The 21,304-nt window shown below is 38.2% G+C and overlaps 1 protein-coding gene across 4 annotated transcripts in view; it reads left to right on the top strand.

Moving 5' to 3' along the window:
* TPK1 (thiamin pyrophosphokinase 1) overlaps nucleotides 1–19,756 on the top strand; it is a 354,135-nt gene extending 334,379 nt beyond the window's left edge. For all 4 annotated transcript variants that reach the window (XM_081283744.1, XM_081283741.1, XM_081283743.1 and 1 more), the window contains exon 9: nucleotides 17,975–19,756. In XM_081283744.1, coding sequence (XP_081139870.1) covers nucleotides 17,975–18,093 — 119 coding nt within the window. In that variant the 3' untranslated portion in view covers nucleotides 18,094–19,756. The remainder of the gene's footprint in view (nucleotides 1–17,974) is intronic.
* Nucleotides 19,757–21,304: the final 1,548 nt, after the last annotated feature.

The raw sequence follows: 21,304 nt of genomic DNA, 5'->3' as shown, positions 1-21,304 counted from the left end.
TAAGGAACCTGAGAGACAGAAGAGGTTTAAGAAGTCGTCAATAATGGAATGGAGATAAGGAAATTTACAGAAATAACATTTAAGGAATTCAAATGGAAGTATAATATGTACAGTAATTTGTATCAGAGGGGCTAAGTGCATAGCTCAAAGGTAGAACACTTGCTTACCATGTGCAAGGCCCTGGGTTCAGTCCTCAGCACCACCAGAAGGGCAGTGGGAGAGCAAGGAAACTTACATTATTTTGAACCTTCAAAGAGGTCCCAACTGTGAAAGTGTAACTTCAATCCAATCTCTCAGACCAGTGAACTAAAGGATAGGATACAGACTTGAGAACTCTGCCAATCATAAACTTTATATTTTACATATTTAGAATTCAGGCCCAGACAATCAGTGACATGCCTAAGTCCTCACAACTACCTGGAACTGGGCTTTAATCAGGTGTTCTTTCATTTTTCATTGATCTAAGAAGTGGGCATTCTGTCAATCATATTGCAAATTTCTTTTTCCAAATCTGGAATTGCAAAATTCAGACAATGGCAGACATTGACTTGACATGATGTGGATCTGGAATGACCACCAAAGTCTTGTATTAAAGGCTTAGTCCCCAATGCAGTGCAGAGGGGGTACTTTTGGGAAGCAATTATATCACAAAGGCTCCAATCTCTGCAGTGGATTAATCCAGTGATACTTGAACAGACTACTTGCTTCTGGTGGTAGAAACTGCAGGCAAGTGGGGTATGTTTGATGGTTGGAGGAAAGAGGTCACTGGGGTTATGTCCTTGGGGACTATGTCTTGTCCTTGGCCCCTTCTTCTCTCCTTCTCTCTCTCAATCTTTCTTCTTCCCTGATTGCCCTGAGTTCAGTGTCTTTCCTTGGTTGCATCCTTCTACCCTGATGTTCTGCCTCATCTCAGACCCAAAGCTGTAGACCAGCTGACCATGGGCTGAAACCTTGAAACTATGAACCAAAATCAATCTTTCCTTCCTTATAGTTGTTACTATCAAGTATTTTGGTCACAGCAAAGAAAAGTGAACTAACACATCAACCTTAATACTAAATTAATTCGCCACAGAAAATGTCCAGAACTATAGTAAATCTACCTATTATTCATACAGAGCTTCAGAGAGTTTAAGGAGGATTTAACCTTATAAATGTGGAATCATAAGGCATGATAAATGATATGATTAATGGTATGTCAGAGAGTGCACATTTAGGGGATTATTTGTTAAAATTCCAGAAATTCCCTTGTTCCTGTAAAATATTTCAGGGTCATTTTGCTTGGTAAGAGAAACAAGGGTGTTACGTTACTATTGATTGATTATATAGTAAACCTTTACTTTGTCTCTCTTAATGAATTTCTCTTTTCCCTCTGGCCTGATGAGAAAATTTAATGGGATGTTTTCACCAGTAGTAAAGCCACTGAGCCATATAGCAAGTGCTTTCCACATCTCACAGGGAGAGCACCCTGATGTCCACTGGGGAGGGTCACAACATCACACTGTGCTGCAGTGAGGTCTTACAAACATGCATCCAAAAGCCAGTGGAATTTCCTGAAGCTCCATCCATGGAAGCATGGTACTTCGGGGTTTAAACAAAGCTAATCTCCAGTTGCTAGTGATATCAGGGGCCAGGGAGACTGGCCAAAACAGAGGGAATGGGAAACAGGGATCTAGCTATTGGGCCCAGTGTTCCTCCCCACCAAGTCCTGGATATACCCAGGTAAGATAACCTAGAAGCAACATTAATCGAGTTCTGGAAGACTTGGAGTTTATAAGCTTCAATCAGTCATTACCAGTCAAGGAAACGCTGAATTCTTTGAAAGAGGTCTCTGGAAGTCAAAGACCCATGGCCAGGGAGCTTAGGGAGAATAAATACCAAAGAAGTGTGGTTTGTTTGTGTCTTCACTGTCTCCGTGAATCATCTGAGACCTACACCTGGGTCCAAGTCAGACTCTTTTAACAGGTACCAGTCATTCTTAGTCTCTATGTTGGTTATTTCATTCAGATATTCATTTATTTCTTCAGTATACATTTATGGCAAGTCCACACTGTACTAAGTACTGTGCTAAGTACATAGATAGAAAAGGGAGCAAAACAAACCTGGTGTCTACCTAGGGAAGAAGTCATGATTCTGAATAGTGAGTAAGCTATGGAAATATTTTGAACACTGATACTCTGGGTTAATATAAACCATTAGTGAGAGGCCTTTAGGGATTCCCTTGTTGTAATGGAGATTCTTGAATTGACAGACTATATTAATTGAGAATAGTCCCGGCATAAATGTAAAATAACCTTCCTTCTCTTTAATACAATGCTTTGCTAATAGCACAGAATTCCTAAATTCACTCATTCCCCCCCCACACACACACACACAGAACCATTAATTCTAGGAAAAAGAACTCTTAATTCTAAGAGCCCCACTAAGATCCCTACAGAGCTTGGCTAGTACATCATGAGGAATTGGTAGCATCTTTTTTCATCCTCTGCAAAATGCCCACATACTCCACCATTCCTACCTATGTTAACCCAGAAATCTTTTTTTAATAGACATAAAAACATCAGACATAAAACTGTCAGAATTTTCACAGTGAATTTTATATTTAAAAAGAGATTAACACAACTATAGTGTGAAGAATATTTTTTCCAACTATACATAGAACTCCTCACTCTAAAGAATTACCCTCATACATAAAAATTAAAAAAAATCATGTACCTGTCTATGTAGATTAAAGCAGTAACTTGACTGCTTTTGTCTGTTGCTTATACAAAATGTTAAAAAGTTTCAAGGGAATAGAAGAGACAAAGAATTTAAGCTTCCTGGTATAGCAATTAAATGAGCCCAAGAAAAATTTTCTAAACTCTTTTTAAAAAGAGACCAGACTTTAAGGTGAAATTCTTTTCTTTTTCATTTATCATTGTCTCTTAAACCCTAAATGCCATAAAAGAGCTACCTGGAAGAACCAGAATTTAATCTGTGATTTTGTCTTCATATTACTTATAAGAGCCTCTTAATATGTTTTTGGACTGAGGGAATTCCTACTGTATACTGTTTGTGGCTCAATCAAAACTCAACTCTTAGCATTTTAGAAACCAGTAGTATATATCACATACCAGAACATATCTTGTGCTCTGTTTTGACGATTGAACTCTATGCAGTCAGCTGAACTATTAAAATCTTTGTCTCTGCCTGAAGAGTGAACTGTTGCATTAAAGTACTACATTTGAGAGTCCTGAGTTTATATCACAAAGCCTAGATAGCTAATGATAGATAATTAATATAATTAATACATGAAATTTTTTATAAAAAGGTAAAGGTAGCTTTTCACTTTGACTTCCCATATTTTTTCATGACTAAAAAAAAAAAATCTTTTACGTAACATTAAGCTTTACTCCTAAAATACAGCTGCATTCTTGCATTGCATATTACAAGAGCCATGTTTCAAAGCTAACTCCTGTTTAGAAAAACTGTGTGAATTTTTAAAGCACCTTTTCCTATTTGATTAAAAATATTTAAAATATTAAGGCAACACAGGAAGATAAAGATCTGCTGAAATGGGAAATTCAGAAAATAAAGTAAAATTGATTTAGAATGTTAAAGCATATTTAAATCCTGAATCAACATAAGATCAACCATCCTATCCAGTGAAATACCAAGGAAGGTGGTAGGAAGAAGGTTCATCAGGGCCTGAAGCAGAAGTGTGTCAGAGGCCTGAAATCATGCCTAGAATCTGCAGGATGCTCATCCCTGTTCCTAGGTAAATGTCTACCTGTCTGTAGAATGGGAAGGAAAAATTCCATCTTCAGAGATGATTTCTTCAGCCCTTGACAGGGATAGAGGACATGGGACAGGTTACTTGTGCCTTTGGATTTTTTTGAAAGGAAAAGACCCCTGTGGAATAAGAATCAAAATAAAGATATTTTGTCAGTCATATTAACACTTAGAGCAAAAAATACCTATACCTCTCAGCATCAATACACAGGTCTGTGTTGCACACTACAGGGGATGCCCCTTTGATTCACAGGAGAGGAGACATCACTGCCCCATCCATCCATGAGTGGAAAATAGGATACACTAACACTAATGGAATGAGGCCTATGAAATTCATGACCATAGCTTATAAGTGAAACTGCTTCAAAGCCAAGATCAGAGGCAGCTGCTACTGGAGATCCATCAGATGGCCTCAGATGCCCAAGTGGAGATCATTCCGTGGCCATCCCCAAAGAAAATACAGGAGAGAGAAACACTGCAACCATGTCCATCATCTCTGGAGGAAGGAATTCACTCCCACGCAGTGGATACAATGCCAAAAAAGGATCTTGGTGATTGTTCACATTCCTCCAGGTGGTTCAGATGTTGTAGAAATAATAAGGGGAAGGATATCTACTGCCCCTAGGTTGTTTCTTGGGAAAAAAAAAGTCTTTGATTAAAAGTAGATAGGTGAGAAGTCATCAACAGGGTAAGTAGGATGCCCCATCCAATATTGATCGGATCAAAATCATCAATAAGGCACTATGAAGGCCCAAATGAGAGGAGCTCCCCCAGCCCCTCCCCCAACTGTAGATACCACATATGGCACCAGAGGAACAGGAGGGAGCTATATGTCTTTCACACCTCTCAGCCTAGACACTTTCAGGGAACATATGGGATTGTTTAGTTATTAAGAATATGGCAAAGGCATGCTCAAACTATTTCTGTACAAAGATACTTGTGATTTAACATGTTTTGGAAAAGTAAATTTTCACAAAGACTGATTTTTACAAAATTGATTAAATTTTAAATTTGTCCATATCATGCTAAATAAATGCAGTTTCCTAACCTATAGCTTTGATAGAATATTACATTAGCCTGTGTAAAGGAACAGTACAACTTAGCTGTTGAGGAATGATTTTCTTTCAGTATAGAAACCATATTGCCACTGTTCTTCCCCTTCTCTAAAGACTTCAAAATGAATATATTTTTTCTGCATAAAAATTTTGTATCCAGATTACTTTTGATGTTATTAATGACAAATTTCTGGAAAACTTATTCATTCTTTTAGTCGTAAATATAATCATTCATAACCACTGAATTTCTTTTTCATCTTTTCTAATAATATAAATCCCAGAATTACAAAAAAAAAAGATTTTAGTTAAAGCTTTTCTCTATACCATGAAATACTTTTCCCATATTAAAAGTGAAAGTGGATAAGCTAAATTTTCCACCTTTAATCTAATGTGTATATTACAGATATAACAATGTTTTTACTAAAAACCGAGTATTGAACCATGACCTAGAAGTTAACCCTATTTGGTCATTTCCTCTTTACCCCTTGTCTAGACCCTTAATACTACTTAACTGAACAGTGGCTGACATTGACAAGAGGCTGAGGGAAATGTTTCTCTAGATAATGTTTTGGATTGGAAGTAGTGCCTTTTCTAAAAAAGAAAATTCAGGTGTCTTAGTTAAGGGATTTATATCTATGTACCATGGCTGTAGCTTACTCACAAATCAGAGGTGAGAAATCCTTCAGTCAGTTTGTGCTGCCGGTCAGAAGCCTAGGACATTCATCAGTCTACAAAAACTATAAGGTTTAGAAAAATGTAGGTAATATAGCCACATTTTCAATCAATTTAAATATTAAATATGTAGCTTAAATCATTTACTTTTGAGCAGATAGCCCACAATAGTTCTGGGACCCTTCCACTGTGTTAAGGCCCATAGATTGGTGTAAAAGGAATACATGGAGTTACAAGACAGGAGACATGAATTCCAGTGCTATGTATCAATAAGGTGTCTAGAATTCCTTTTTCCATCTTTAAACAAAGTGCTTGAATATTAGACCCATGGCTCTTAAGCTCTACAGGCTTAAAGACCTAAGCCTGAGACCACTTTGGTCTCTTCTCTGCAAAAGCATAGATTTCTGAGCCGAGCATTCCTGACCAGTTAAAGTAGGAACAACTGCCCTTAGTTGTTGTATGAGTTAAACAACTGAAGTGGATAATGTACCAGGTTCCTTCCATATTAGAATTCTATGAGCAAAGAAGTTACTACAAGTCATATTTCCACCCATGAGGAGCTTATCATCTAATCAGGGAAAAGCATTGGAACATTGAATGTATAAGAGAGCATTATACATGCTACCATTCCACAATGATATAATAAAATGCCAAATAAAAGGTTATAAATTCGAGGCTGGGATAATATACTATATAACCTTGCATGAAAATAGTTAATACCAAAAAAGCTCATCAAAAAAAGAAGTCAGGTTGTCATTAGGAAAAAGGTACATGGTATAAATATTAAAAAATGGATTGATTATTATAACCAGAGCAGGATGGAAAATATATTAATTGGAATTAAAGTGGCTTGTTTTTAAGAATAGCTAATATTTTCAGACTCATTAGAATATTCATATAATAAGATGCCAACTATTCCCAATATGAAATATAATCATTGTATATCAGTAAGGGAAAATTAAAATGAAAATAGCTCATGATGAATTATATTAGGAGCAAGCACATATACTTCTAGTTTTATGGATAAAGTCCAAGACACTGCTTTATTACCTTTAACATAACGAATCAAATCTGTTAATATTAAAATATTTGAAGTTAAATTAAATGCTGTTTTTCCTAAAAGACAGTGGTCACAAAATGAAGCTCTGTTCTAAAAGCAGCCATATGATTGTACTGAACCCTGCTTGCTTGCAAACATCCATCTGCTATTTCTTTGTGGTAAATATTTTTCAACAAGGTAATGCAAAGCCACCATGACCACTGATTGAGATTTCATTTTTTTAAGAGTATCATGATTCCAGGCTGAGACATCAGAAAGAACATCTACCATTGAAGTCAAATGATGTCCAGGATTACGGGGAAGGGCAGGATTGGTGTCCAGGATTGGTGAAGGAAGGCCACAGGAGCTCTGGTAAAACTGGAGTCGACAGGTGCCCATTTCAACAGGAGACCTAAAATGCAGTGGATGACAGAACCAAAGATGGAAATTGGGACCCCTTCAGGGAAGATACCTTTGTATGAGGAGTGAGCCGTTCACCCTTGAGGCGTCACCTCAGAGGATCCCATGAGTTGATCACAAAGGCTCTGCATGAATTGATGGAAACTGAGCCAGTGCAATTCACATGGCAAATCTTGCAGAAATGCAAGGATTTTTCATAAATTCAAAGACTTAAGAACCCTCTGGTTAATATTACTATATCTTCTTAATCATAAACAAATAGAGAATCAACTGGTAATAACAAACAAACTTTACTCCTAGGATTTCTCAACAGATGTAGTAGTTTTTTTTAATTCTCCCTAGATGGTAAAAATGGAAGACTTTTTTTTCCCCATATTGGTGTATTTGGGGTTTTCTTTGGGGGGAGATTGTATGAACATACAGATGTATTATGGTTTATATGTGAGCTGTCAGAAAATGTCATGTTAGACAATGATGGAATATTCAAAGAGGGAATAATTAGACTATGAGTGCTGTAATGTAATCAGTGGATCAATCTATTTGATGGGGTAATAATTGAATGAATCACTGAGTGGTAACTGCAGGCAGGTGGGGTATGGCTAGAGGAAGTAGGTCACTGGGCCATGTCCTTGGGGATTACATATCTTGTCCCTGGCTCCTCATACTCTTGCTTCCTGACTTCCATGAGCTGGGCAGCTTTCCTCTACCATGCCCTTCTGCCATGGTGTTCTGCCCTACTTCAGACCTAGAATAATGGAGCCACACGGACTCAACCTCTGAAACTGTGAGCCAAAATAAACTTTTCCTCCTCTAATTTGTTCTTTTTGAGTATTTTGGTCACAGCTAGAAAAAAAACTTATATAACACAACTTGATAATATAGATATTTTTAGAAACACCCTCATTGTAATATATAAGTACCATATCTTCAGAATTTGGGGACTCTTGTCCCCAAAGAGATACTCCTTCTTCCCATAGTTTGTGTGAAAATTCATGTTATCCTATTTTTGTTTTTATTTTATATTCTAAAAATATTATAAAGAAAATTTAAATACATACAATGAACTATATTTACCCAGTTGGGATCCAGAGACATGGTTTTAATTATGAATTTTCCCTTTACACAGTCTTTTTTTCTGTATAGCCACATAGACTTGACCTTCACTGACTGCATTGTATTTCACCAAACTTATATAATGTGCATTATTTAGCATTAACTTAAGCATTGAAAAACTGTAAACAAAATTATTTTAAAATATGTCGGCAAACATTTGTGTCTGCTGTGGCATCCAAGGGCAGCAACACTGGCTTGTAAAGGAGACTCACCAGCCCTCCTCCTCTTGTAGAGCCACCTGGTTTTACTTGTGTGGATACCCTTGTTATTTCTTCTGATTCACAAGCCAAAATTGTCACTTCATTGGTTCCTGCTTCACCACCTTCATCTCTACCCACCATGATAACTTCATCCAGATCCTACCCATCATGGAGCATAAACCTATGCGGTTAATGGTAGGGTTACTAGGTACCTTCACCAGTTGGACATAAATCTTCCTTATTTCAGACACGATATATCATATGCATAAGGCTTAAGTAGACAGGTGTATAGCCAGGTTAGGAGACTGGTTTAATCAAATCTTAATCAAATGAATAATGTCTTCTAAAGCAGTTTTTAAAGGGGTGGGAGGTGCCACCAACTTTTCTCTTGATCACTCACTTTGTTCTTGATCTGAAGAGGAGGTTCTGCAACCTCTGGTTGTCTTTGTCACTCCTTGTTCCTCCCAAGACATTGGTGCCTTTTCTTGAGCATTAAGGGCACCTGTTCTTATGTGTTTTATTTGTTCGGGGGTTATCTGATTTGACTGTTAGGGGACCATGGAGTATGTCCCTTTAGCTTATTCTTGATATATGCCACCTGCAGGTTTGAGATTGATGTTAAGTAATTATACTGTGCTACCTCACATATTCTTCTCTTTCTTCACTTTTCTATGCCATTTCCATTTGTTTGATGTACTTATAATAATCTTTGTTGACATTTGAAAGATAGAAGCAAATGCCACTTTAAAGCTTCCTAAGTACAGATGAAATGATCATACTATCCCAGATTTTGACTTTTATGGAGAAATCAAAGCCCTGAATAGCCATTGCTCATCCATCTTCACAGTGGCTGTATCAGAAATCACTGCAGATGGGTGTTGTTGTCACTTTCCAAGTGGAGGCCGAGGTCACCTGAGGAACTTTGAGTCAATGTTGTAGATATTACAGTGGAGAGCTGAGCCCTCCGTTTTCTGGGGTGGCATTGAGGCCCAGCACACAAAATGACTTGCCCTGTTCCACAGCCAAGTAGCAGTGTGTTAGAACGAGAACCTCAGTCGTCTGAGCCACATGCAGGCCATAATTGTCGAACTGGTGTGGATGGTTTGGGGCAGGACAGTGTCCAGGCAACACAGAGCCCTACCTAGAGTCAAAGGCAGGAGAGCAGAGTCATTCTGCCCAGAGAGCCCTAGAATAATCTAGTGGCCCTTTCTTTGCATACAAATATAAATCTGACACTTGGGTTTTTTTTTTTTTATTTACACTGAAAATTTTCATCCAGTTCTACACCAATTATTCATGTCACCACTAATCCGTAATGCAAGCAGGTCACTTTTTATGGATCTGGGCTGTTCTCTTTTTCGTGTATACACAGTCAACTTTTCCTTTTTCTTACAGCAGCTGTGATTGGCTCTTTAGCTTCAGTGGGGGCCTGCTCAGAGTGGAAAAAGCAAGTGATGTTACAGTGGAGGGAATTCATTCTAATGAAGACAAATCATAACTTTTTATTATGAAAGTTCTGATCTTGGGAGACATTTTCCTAACTGGCAAAATTGGTTGGAGGTTTTTATTTTTCAACAGCAGCATTTTCCCAGTGTCATCATTTTTTGGACGGCAGTCTGAGTCATAACACAGAAAATGTGGAGAAGGAAGAATAATTGAACATCAGAAGCCTCCCAGTGCCTTCCAGCCCTAATCCAAGGGCAAGGGGAACACGTGCCTTCTGAGAGAGATGGAGATAAATGCAGCCACTTTCAAACAATCGTAAATGCCCTTCCTTGGATGCTGGGGTTGGAGAAAGGATTCCTTGTCAGGCCAGAGGTGATGAGTCCTCACCCCAGGGAGAGTCTCCAGCAGATCAGGTGTAGGGAGATAAAGTCCAGAAGGGGAGCACCAGACTCCTTATCAGAGACGGGCATAACAATGAGCTTTCTCTTACATTTTCCCAGGCCTGGGAAGTGCTGGTAGATTAACAGGCTACTTCTCAGATCATCCTGCCCCATTAAGAGCAAGCTAAGGCTCTGTGCACAGCATCACAGGGTGGCAGAAGAGGGCCACCACCCAGCTGGGTGCTCAACAGGTCTTTAGGAGTTCCTTCAAGAAGCTGGGAGGTAGACACATCACACACTTGATGGCCTCCTCAGCGTGGCCCACACTTTCCTCAATGTGGATTTATTTGGAAGCACTACACATCAGTGAACATTTCTTAATGCCTTGTAGGGTCACTTCCTTACTCCAGCTTTTGAGGAAACAGGTGAATGTGAGGGAAGGGCTTCCCTTCATAAGTTCCTAGCTGTTAGCCTGATCTCTCCCCAAAAATTGTAGTATTAAATTTCAATATTGAAAATTTTCAAACCTATAAAAACACTGAATAAACAGTACAACAAAGTCTGCATACCTTACACTGAGATTTACCAACCGTTAAAATTTTTTCTACATTTATATTTCATTCTTTTAAAGTATTTGTATACTTTTCCTTTATGAATCATTTGAGAATGACTTGAGGATGTAATCATACTAAAACCCCTGAAACTCTTCAGCCACCAACTCCTAAGAACGGGAGCTTCCTCCTACAGAACTACAGTACTTATACTCCCCAAAATACAATTAATACGATGGTTGTATACAGTCCCCATTCAGATTCTCCTATGGTCCTTCTTGCTCTTGATAACTTTTTTTTTTTTTTGAGAGAGAGAGAGAGAAAATTCTCTAATATTTATTTTTCAGTTTTCGGTGGACACAACATCTTTATTTTATTTTATGTGGTGCTGAGGATTGAACCCAGCACCCCGCACATGCCAGGCGAGCGTGTTACTGCTTGAGCCACATCCCCAGCCTCTTGATAACTTTTTGATATCTGCAATCTACAGTCCATCATTGTCTACAGTTGTCCTGTCTGCTTCATCTCTTTCAATTCACAAAAGCCCTCCCAGTGGTTTTGGTCTTCTGTGACAATGACAGTTTCAAAGAGTCCAAGCAGCTAACTTGTTGACTGCCCCACAGTCTGCATTTGCCTGATCATTTCTCCATGATTAGACTCAGGAAAAATATCCTTGGCAAAAATCTTTAAATAGGTGATGTTGTATTCTCTAGCACCGTGTCAGGATGTACACAGTATCATATCATCCTTTCCTGGGTGGTGCTAAGTAAGCTTGAGCATATGGCTAAATGGAATTCATGAGATTCTCTGCTCCATTCTTTCTTTTGAATTAGAAGTACTTGGTGGAGTGGTGCTTGGATATTGTGAATATGCTGCTCCCCCAACAGTGTCTCAGCCAGTGGTCTGACTGTCCTTGGTGGGTCTTACCTGACCCAGTGACCACAAGGGTGGCTGCACCATGTGCCTGTGTCCCTACTCCCATCATTTCCCATGAGGAGCTGGCTCTTTCTTCTGTAAATCCACCTGCCTCTGGGGATTCTTTCAATTATTCACATAGTGCAGTGCATTTCTCTCAGTGTTCTTTTCTATTTCCCCAGTGCCTGGGTCCCTTCCCCCTGCTTAAATCACTTCTTGAGCACTCTCTCCTTTTATGGAACAAGGTGTTTCAGGCTCACCCTCTACTTTGCTTGCCCTAGACTAAGAGTCTGAATAATCAGATTATAATGCAAAGTGTGTTCTAGGGAAGCAGTCAAGTCGTTTGTAAATAGAAAAGAGAATTATTAATCTGGTCTGTGGCAGGTGGAACATCAAAGAGCAATACCAGCTAGAAAGTGACATTAGAGTTTAGACTAGAAGGATACAACATGCAAAGAAAAGACTGTTGTTGTTTTTTTTTCTTTTTTTTTCCAGAAAGTGAGAGGGACACATAAAATGTTTTCATGGAAGTAGGAGGTTCCTGATCTATGCAAGGACTAGCAAGTAGCATGGGTAGCTAACAGGCAGGCAGGAAGTAGCCAGATTATCATGCCCTGCCAAGATGTGTGGTTGGGACAAGGGAAGCAGTCTGCTTTCTTTTGCTTTAAACATTACCTTTTGGGCAATTAGGGGCCATCAGTTTTGGTTTTTTGTTGTTGTTGTTGTTGGTTTGTTTGTTTTTCACATGGGAATGACATAATCAGATCTGGAGTCTGGAGATTTAAGAAGATGTAAAAAAATCAGAAAGGAGTAGAACTGGAAGATTATGTGCCACATGTGGAGGCAGGGGTCTACTCATTGCACACTTTACAGAACGCACTATAGATTCTCCTGGCAATTTTAAGTTAGTTTTGTTTATGATTTACATTTTTAGCTGTCTTTTCTGCAGAGTCTGCTAGGTACTTCTTAGCCCTCCCCTTAAAGGGCAGTGGACTCAGTCTTTCTCACAAGTGAGCATGTGTTGACCATCGAAGTGTCTCTTGATCCTTTGAATTTGATATACTCTGAGCCTACTGTTTCCTTTGTAACCTGATGACTCAGGTTGATTATGAGTGTGTATCTACATGTGACACGAAATCAGTACCCATAGAGTCAAACCAAAAAGTGATGTTCCTCTGGAAAAACTGATAGCTGAATTATAAGCACGGGTTCTGCTTCAACAACCTAGATCTGCACCATTCAGTCAGTACAGTATCCACAAGCTACACGTGGCTCCCAACACTTAAAATGTGACTTGTCTAAATCGAGATATGCAGTAAATATAAAAATTGATATGTGTCATCAGTGGATTTCATAGTGTAGACAAGGAATAAAAAATATATCATTAATAATTTTATATTTATGAAGATGATAATAACTTAGATATATTAGGTTAAATAAAATCTTTAGCTTTTTAACTTCTTCGGTTTTTTAATGTGTTCACCAGAAATGTTTACTAGATGTGTGGATCACATATTTATATTTGACCATGCTGGTATAGACAGACAACTGAAAGTATTTCTTTGAAAGATGGTTTCAAACTTATATTTCTTAAGATTCCAATATAAACATAAACACCAGAAACCATGTATTCAATAGCTCGACACTAGGACTGCTTTGATTTTCCGCCTGTAAGAAATGAAAAGGCAATATATCGATGTCACTTTTGAAAAATTTCAAGAGCAATGCTAAATGTAAACACGACTTTACAAGGAATAACTTTAATAAAAACCACTTCCAGAGTTCATATTTTATAGCATAAATTGGCAATTTTTAGAATAGAATATTTTGCCACAGGTACATAAATATAAAGCATTTTTTAAATCTATATGCCAAAAATTGTAAATTATGAAGACCAATCATAGTGAACTTATGGTAGAGACAGTATGGTTTGCATTTCTTTTTAGTGAATAAAATCTAAGTCATATTTTCTTAATGTGTAGCAATTCTCCAAACAGGACAAGAATCTTCAGGGAGGAAATAAGGACTATAGGGGTATGGTGGCTCCATCACATCTTAAAGCCAGTGATGTCCAGTATGTCTAGTCGAGCTCCTAGAACTGAACCTCATATTCCAGCAGGGTTGGAAACCCCAAGAGTCCTTGTAATGGAATGGCCACCCTGGTGGCCATCACAGAGTCACACTTTAATAACTACAGTCATAGTCATCCCTCAGTGTCCATGCAGGACCAGTCCCAGAACCCCCCATAGATACCAACATCTGGATGCTCAGCCCTTCCTATAAAAATGGCATAGTATTTACACATAACCTAAGTACTCCTCCTGCACACTTTAAATCTAGATTACTTATAATACCTATCACATTGTAAACACTACTTAGTAGCACTACTTAGTAGTAGTTAAACTGTACTGTCAAGGAGTGAGGACAAGAAAACAAGGCTGTGTGTGGTCAGTACAGACACGGTTTTTCTTTTCTGAGTATTTTTGCGCCATGGTTGGTTGAATTCACAGAGTAGAAGCCATGGATATGGCGGACCAGCTCTCTGTAAACAAATGAATGCATACACATACACAGGCCAAGGTGGCACTGAAATGATTTTACAAAGTCATTCCACAGAAGCTGGCCCACCAGAATTGAGAATTAACCTCATTTCACCTCTCATCCAGCTATAAATTAATCACTTGAACAAGGCATTTGCTAATTATTCAAATCATGATCTCTCTCTCCCCCTCTCTCCCTCTCTCTTAAGAGAAACCTGGTCTATTTTATGGACAGAATAACAATCATAGAAAGCAAGGAAGATGAGAATGTCTTAAATACTTAATGCATGTTAGAATTTGGACCAAATGGTCCACACAACTTCTCTGTGAAGTAGATGATATTATTCACATTTTACAGTTGAGAACACTGAGGCCAGAGTTTAAGTAACTGAGCCCACAGAGTTCACAAATGGGGGAGCCCCAGTTTGCACCCAGGACCCCCATGATGAGGTCCTTGTTGCTTTCTCTGTTAAAACTCTGGAGCAGAATAGTCACTTAGGTGCAAAGAAAAAAAAATGCTTTACTCTTGGAATCAATGCTAGAGGCATCAGAGGCCTCCAGAAGCAGTGGGCGCCTGTCACCAGTACAGGAGAGTCACAGCCCACTGAGCAGATTGCAGAGGTAAGGTGGGCAGGAAACCAGTGGTAAGTGGCCCCACTTACCCCACAGCTGATGTGAAAAGAGGTGAATAATTGATTCCCACCAGTTTGCCAGCTTCTACTTCATAAGTCCTCAGTCTTTTTCCAGTGTTGAAGAAAAGCTGGTAAGACATCACCGAACACAGAGTAGCAAGTGGCTGATTCGCACCTTGCCACAGGGGAGGAACACAGGTTGAGATAATGGATTTAAAAATGTAAAATACAGTTTTTCTCATATTCTTAAGTTCTACTATTTCTCTAAAATATCAAAACTCAAAAGTTAGGCTATGCCTCCATGTTCCCTAGTATATACCCCCTATTAAATGTCACGAGAACCAGTATTCATACTGTCAAGACTACAAGACAACCTGTCCTCAATACAACTGATGATCGTGGCTGGAAATGAATAGAGAATACACAGTTTTCACATTCACACAGTGATATCTGGTTATGTTGGTCACACATCCTATAGTTGCTTACCATCTTACACATGTATCTGTATATCTTATTCTTGTCTTTTGTTAAAAAAAGGATTTGATCTGAATAACTGGTTGTCTTGGAGCAACCGTGGTTAGCTAAACTCGACTCTGTGCAAACCTGACTCTAAATTTTCTATCAGTTCATCAAACAATGTTTTGAAAAAGTCCTCCGGGGTAGAAATAAAGAAGTTACTTGTTTTCCCCTGTCTGCATGTAGCTATCTTTCTGCCATTTTCATGCACAGATTGATCATCCCTAATCCCAAAATCCCCCAATTTTTGAGCCTCAGCATGACAGTGCAAGTGGAAAATTACACACCTGACCACATGTGAGGATAACAGTCAAAAATGCAGGCATGTTAAAAATATTATGTAGAATCACCTTCAGCCTATGTGTATATGGTGTGTGTGTGTATATATATATATATATATTACATAAATGAATTTCATATTTGAATCCTAGGATATTTCATACACACATGTATACACACACACACACATACACACACACATTCCAAAATTTGAAACACTTATGGTCATAAGTATCTCATATAAGAAAAAAAAAAAACCTATATTTTATTTCAAGATTGACCCTCCAACATTTGGGGTAGGGGCATCCAATTACAATTTCAAATATTTTTTTCAAAATTTTTTTCTTCTCCTAAGAAAGACATGATGTTTTATCCAAAAATATGATTATTTGACTTGGAGATAATATATTCCAAAATAATTGGCGTGTGACATAGTAAATTGAAATTCATGATTTTGTGTTTCAGCTTATTCATCTTAATTTGATATTTTACCATACTTTTCTAAAGCTTGAGATTATCAAATATAATTTTCTACATTTAATCAGTTATAATTGTGTAACTGGTTTTAATGAAACTTTATTACAAAATAAAAATACAGTTTATAAGCATGGCTAATAGTTGCCTTGCTTAACGCCAAGAAATGTTTCCTGCAGGAAAATATTGCACGTTCTTATGTCCCAATATAGTCATTGCAGTTAGTTCTTTTCCCATTTAAGAACTAATTAGGATGCTACAGTGTCTTAGAAAAACCAATATGTGCAATGTCTGTAACTGTCCCCCAAAACCTAGAATCCATAAGTTTACCTTCAGAAAGAAATTATTATGCAACTACAAACTGGAGGAACATTTTGTGCTTTTATCCTTTAAGCTCAGGTAAAAACTAGGATTTTGATCTTATTAGTTTGCAGAATCTTAAAATAGACTGTGTCAAATTCAGCTAGCTTATGTGTACATGTACTTCCTGAGGGACCTGCTAAAGCATCCTCAATTGTACTTATGATCGATAAGTAGTATGAGATGTTCAAATTGCTCCCCAGCTCCTTCCCTTTTGGTTGTTGGGAAACCCTTGAAACCCTGGGCATGGGATGGGTCTCAGGAAGTCACTTGGTGAGCACCAAGTTTCCAGGCAAGACCACCACTCAGGAGAGTCAAGCCTTCTCTTTCCCACAGAGATGCCAAGTGGACTTTATCAAGAATCCCACCATGACAACCAGCACACTCTTTGTGCCAGAATGTCTATATCTATTTATGCAAATATTGATGCATACATCACCACCGCTTAGGAACTTTGTATGGCCAGAATCCCAATACTGAAGAGGCAGGAGCTTCTTCCACTAAGTTACAAATTTGTGTCGTGTTTATGTGAGGTGCTACTGTATAGCTTTATGTTTGCAACAATAAAGACATTGACAGCCATAAAAACAACTTGGACTTTAATAAATAAACCATGTGAACTGGTAATGCTGACTTTCTCTTATCCAGTAACACCATCTCTGAATTTTTAGATTGCCTGTTTGAAACTTCAAGGAAAGATGGCAGGCTCCCTCTAGTGGGAAGTGACTCACACTGTAAATTCATGGTTAGGTTTTGTTTGAAGGAAAAGAGGTCTCTTCTGACGCTAATGTTTTTATTCCTCTTCAAATTTTACCAAACAAAATATCAGCTATCAAGGAATTTTATAAGACAGTCAGGAGTTCAAGGTCAGTGTTCCTATGTGAACAGAGAAGAGGGTGATACCAACCTGTGCCTAGGCACTCACTTGCCAGAAATGTAAATCTGTATGTATGAAAGTTATATAACTTAACTGGTAGGGCTTTTACTTTGATAATTAAGTAGTTTAAAGGATGATATCATCTCTTTATTTTATTGCTGAGTTTAATTGACTTGCTCAATATCGAATTGAAAGTCTGCCTTGACCATGGAGTTCCTGTTAATTTTAAAGAACATAAGCCATATTCACTGTGTCCAAAAATCTCATGTTTTTCTTTTCTTTATTTTTTTTAGGTAATCAGCTTTCTGTCACCTATCTTTTATATTTGAAACTAAAATTGTATCCATATTACATTTAATAACATGTCAAATGTTAATTCTGAATCATCAAGAAAAAATAAAACTGTACCAAGGCAAGGGAGTAAATGACACATTAAAGATGTGGGTTCTTGTTTTACAATTGGTAAAGAAAAAAAAAGAAATAAAACAATTCAATGAAATTTATTATTAATATTGGTATACATCCCAAAATGGTAAATAACCAATTCTAGGAAGAATAGTAGTAGCAAGTTATAGACATTTTTAGCTTTAAAACTCTACATCATTTATTTAACCTATTGCATTTCATATATCTTTTATAAAAAGTGTGTGTTTCTTTGCTTTTTTGGTAACTATTGACAAAGTCAGTCTACACTGGAAAAAGTTTTCCTCTCACTAATTTTTTTCCCCCTCTTACAGCAAATGATGTGCTTGGTTTCGGAACACTGGTCAGTACTTCTAATACCTACGATGGGTCTGGTGTTGTGACTGTGGAGACCAGCCATCCACTCCTCTGGACCATGGCTATCAAAAACTAACCTGCTGACGGGAATCTACTGGTGTGCCTCTGCCTTACCTTATTGCCAATGGTTTATTACTTTACATGAACAATTCAACCAGGTTTGCAGGAATCTAAACTTCTGCATGGAAGCCCACTTGTTTCAATGATGTGAGTGGCTGAGGACATAATTCTATGATAGAGCACTTTTCTAGCATGCACAGGGCCTTGGGTTTGACCCACCGCACCACAAAACATGAATAAAATAAACAAAGATGTTACTGTTTAGATAATCCAAGTGACACTATAAATGATAGATCTCAATTTTAATGTGGAAAAATTATGTGTTATGAAAGTAAATCAACTCTATTACATTGATTGGAAAGCTCACGTGGATCATTCCATTATAAAAAAAAAATCCGTACTGATTATTTAATCTTTCCATTTATCTTCAAATACTTCTTTTAATTTTGAAGCAGAAAAAACTTCTGTTGAGGTTCCTCTTAGAATCTAGGCCATCCTTAAATGCTTGACAATGAGGGCTGCCTCTGAGTATCTCCTAATGTTAATTTTCTACATAATACAATGTTACCTTTTACCTGCAAAAAAGAAATTCTTCCAGTTTGGTGTGTTAGAACTGAACCATTTCGCCCTGACCTCATTACTATCTTTAGCATAAATAATAAGTCAAGAATAATTGGCCTAATTGTTAGATTTGAAAATGGTTTTGCAGTCTGTGGGTGAAAGATAAATGACAATTCATGATACCCTGCTTCTGCGTTAAACACCAATTTGAAAGTATGATTGCTAAGTTTTTGTGTGGTGGTGATAATCATCATCATTACAATCTAGATAAAAAAATGTGCAGGGGAAAATTAACATAAAAATTAACTTGTTTTGACATACCTCAGCCTTAAAAAAATTATGGTTCATAGGCCAGTATTTATTCAAATGACCAGAAATTGAATCTAAGATGATCAATGAATATTGTATACCAAGGAGACAGAACCTGAAGCCAGTGTTCTTGTTCCAGTCTATTATCAGTCTAAGTTCCCTGGACCCTAGTCCTTAGCTATGAAATAGGAGGGGCTGGACACTGTGTATCAGAGGTTCCTTCCACACTCCTCAGTGCTGACATGGCCAGCTTCATCTATCTAGTACATCAAAATGTATTCAGCCAGGCATGGTGGCGCACACCTAAAATCCCAGAGGCTCAGGAGGCTGAGGCAGGAGGATCACAAGTTCAAAACAACAGCAAGGTGTTAAGCAACTCAGTGAGACCCTGTCTCTAAATAAAATACAAAAGAGGGCTTAGGATATGACTTGGTGGTTGAGTGTCCCTGAGCTCAATCTCCAGTACAAAAAAAAAAAAAAAAGTGTATTCATGTCTCTCTTATGTAGAGACCCTCCTATCTCTTCTACCCTTCCCTATTGTATTTACCAATCCCAATCTTGCCATACAATCCACAGTTTAAGGAGAACCTGCCCAATGTGTTCCATGTACAGAGAGTGCCTATGTCACTATAAGGAAAGTGACCAACAACTGTTTTCTTCTCGGTGCTACACCAGGGTGATGCTCAGATTACAATTAGAGAATTAAAAGGGATCAGTTAACTATCTTGTCATTCTGAGCAGATAATCATTAAAAATAGTTTTTGATTATGTTATGCAAATATATAAGTTAAAAATCCAGATGTCAAATAAAAAATTATCAATGTTCATGTCTGTGGTCAATTTTTAAGAAAATAATACATTTTAATCACCTGCATTCATCATGACCAATCTCTCATAATCAGTGTTTCTGTATAAAATGTTGTGCTCAGAGAATGAATTCACATCACTCATCTAACTTCAGAGGGCAGGCCAGGACATTAATACTTCGGACCTCTCTCTGCTGCCCCATCTTTTCACATAAAATCACTTGCAAGTTTTCCGTCTTCCTTTCTATCCATTCTGAATCCTACAAGGTAAGCAGGCACAACATTTCTCTACTTTTAGAGATGGGACAATAGGGGTCCAAAAAGACGAAGGGTAAACCTCTGGTCCATGTAATCTAGGGAGTAACTTCCATGGAGAGAGGTGAGAAGGAGTTTTAATAGCACTGGGTTGCTCTCTGAAATCGCATGACAGATTTCGATTCATAATGATGGATTACACAGCTGAGACAGTTAGGAAGCTGGGGGAAGGCTAGTTAAGCACTGGCTCCTCCACTGATTGGCTAGTCTAATTCAGAACCTCCAATGGAAAACTTGCCTAAGACCTCCACAGTGGCCCACAACCCTGCCCCAAAGGGAACCAGGAGAGAGGAGGAGTGGCCAGAGTGACCACGGTCTCAGCCCTGGTTACAACTTTCTACTTGATTGGAAGTTGAGGCTCAGTCATGTTTACTAGAAGTACACTCACAACTTATAAGAGAACTATGTCCGTCATTTAGAAATTTTACTCCCAGAGAATGCATGTCCCATTTACTCTGACAGTCTTATCAGTTATAATAAACAGATGCTTATCAAAAATATATATGGTTTGCTGAAGCTTAGTAAACGTTGTGGGAGGGTGGGGGGAGTATTGAGACTTGTCTACACTGCCCCCTGGGAATCATGCTGACACCATTGGAGGCCAGTGGGAGGAATTCCCTTAGAGCATTCCCAATTCCTGCTAGCTACTGAAAAACTAAGCACAGATCTTATTATTTGACCTCTTCCCATCCCTTGAAACAACCTAAGGGCAATTTTCCTGTATGTGCTACCCCCACTGAATCATTTGAAAGAGAACCCACTTATTAATGTATTTATAGTCACAGTATAAGCCTTGAGATGATGAGATTGCAGGTGCATAACAAACTCTGAGTCTCCAAGGAAGCCCCTCTTCTTCCCTCCGTCCTGTTAGTTCAGATCCTGACCACTAGCTTGTATCCTGAAGAGAAACATAAGTCGGGCCCTGCTGGCAAAGTAACCCATGCTCCTTACCTTGTACTTTAATCAGTTTCTTCTTAACATGGGCCAGGTTTATAGCTTTTATAAATCTATTGACTGTCACCCAAAATGGCATTGGGCTATCTAAATCACCGATTAGTGAAAACATCCTATGATCACCCTTCTCTTCAGGCAGTAGGAAAATTGGGATGTGGCTACGGCCCAATAGTTGGAGTCATGATAAACAGTAAAATGTTATACATTGTGTGTGTATTTAAGGAGCTGGAGTAGGTGGGAGTGGATCTGGCAGAGGACTGTATTTTCCTTAATTTCTGAGAA

This window comes from Spermophilus citellus (genome assembly GCF_964194105.1).
Source record: "Spermophilus citellus genome assembly, chromosome: 3".
Lineage (NCBI taxonomy): Eukaryota > Metazoa > Chordata > Mammalia > Rodentia > Sciuridae > Spermophilus > Spermophilus citellus.
This window is presented reverse-complemented; position numbering and strand designations above follow the sequence as displayed.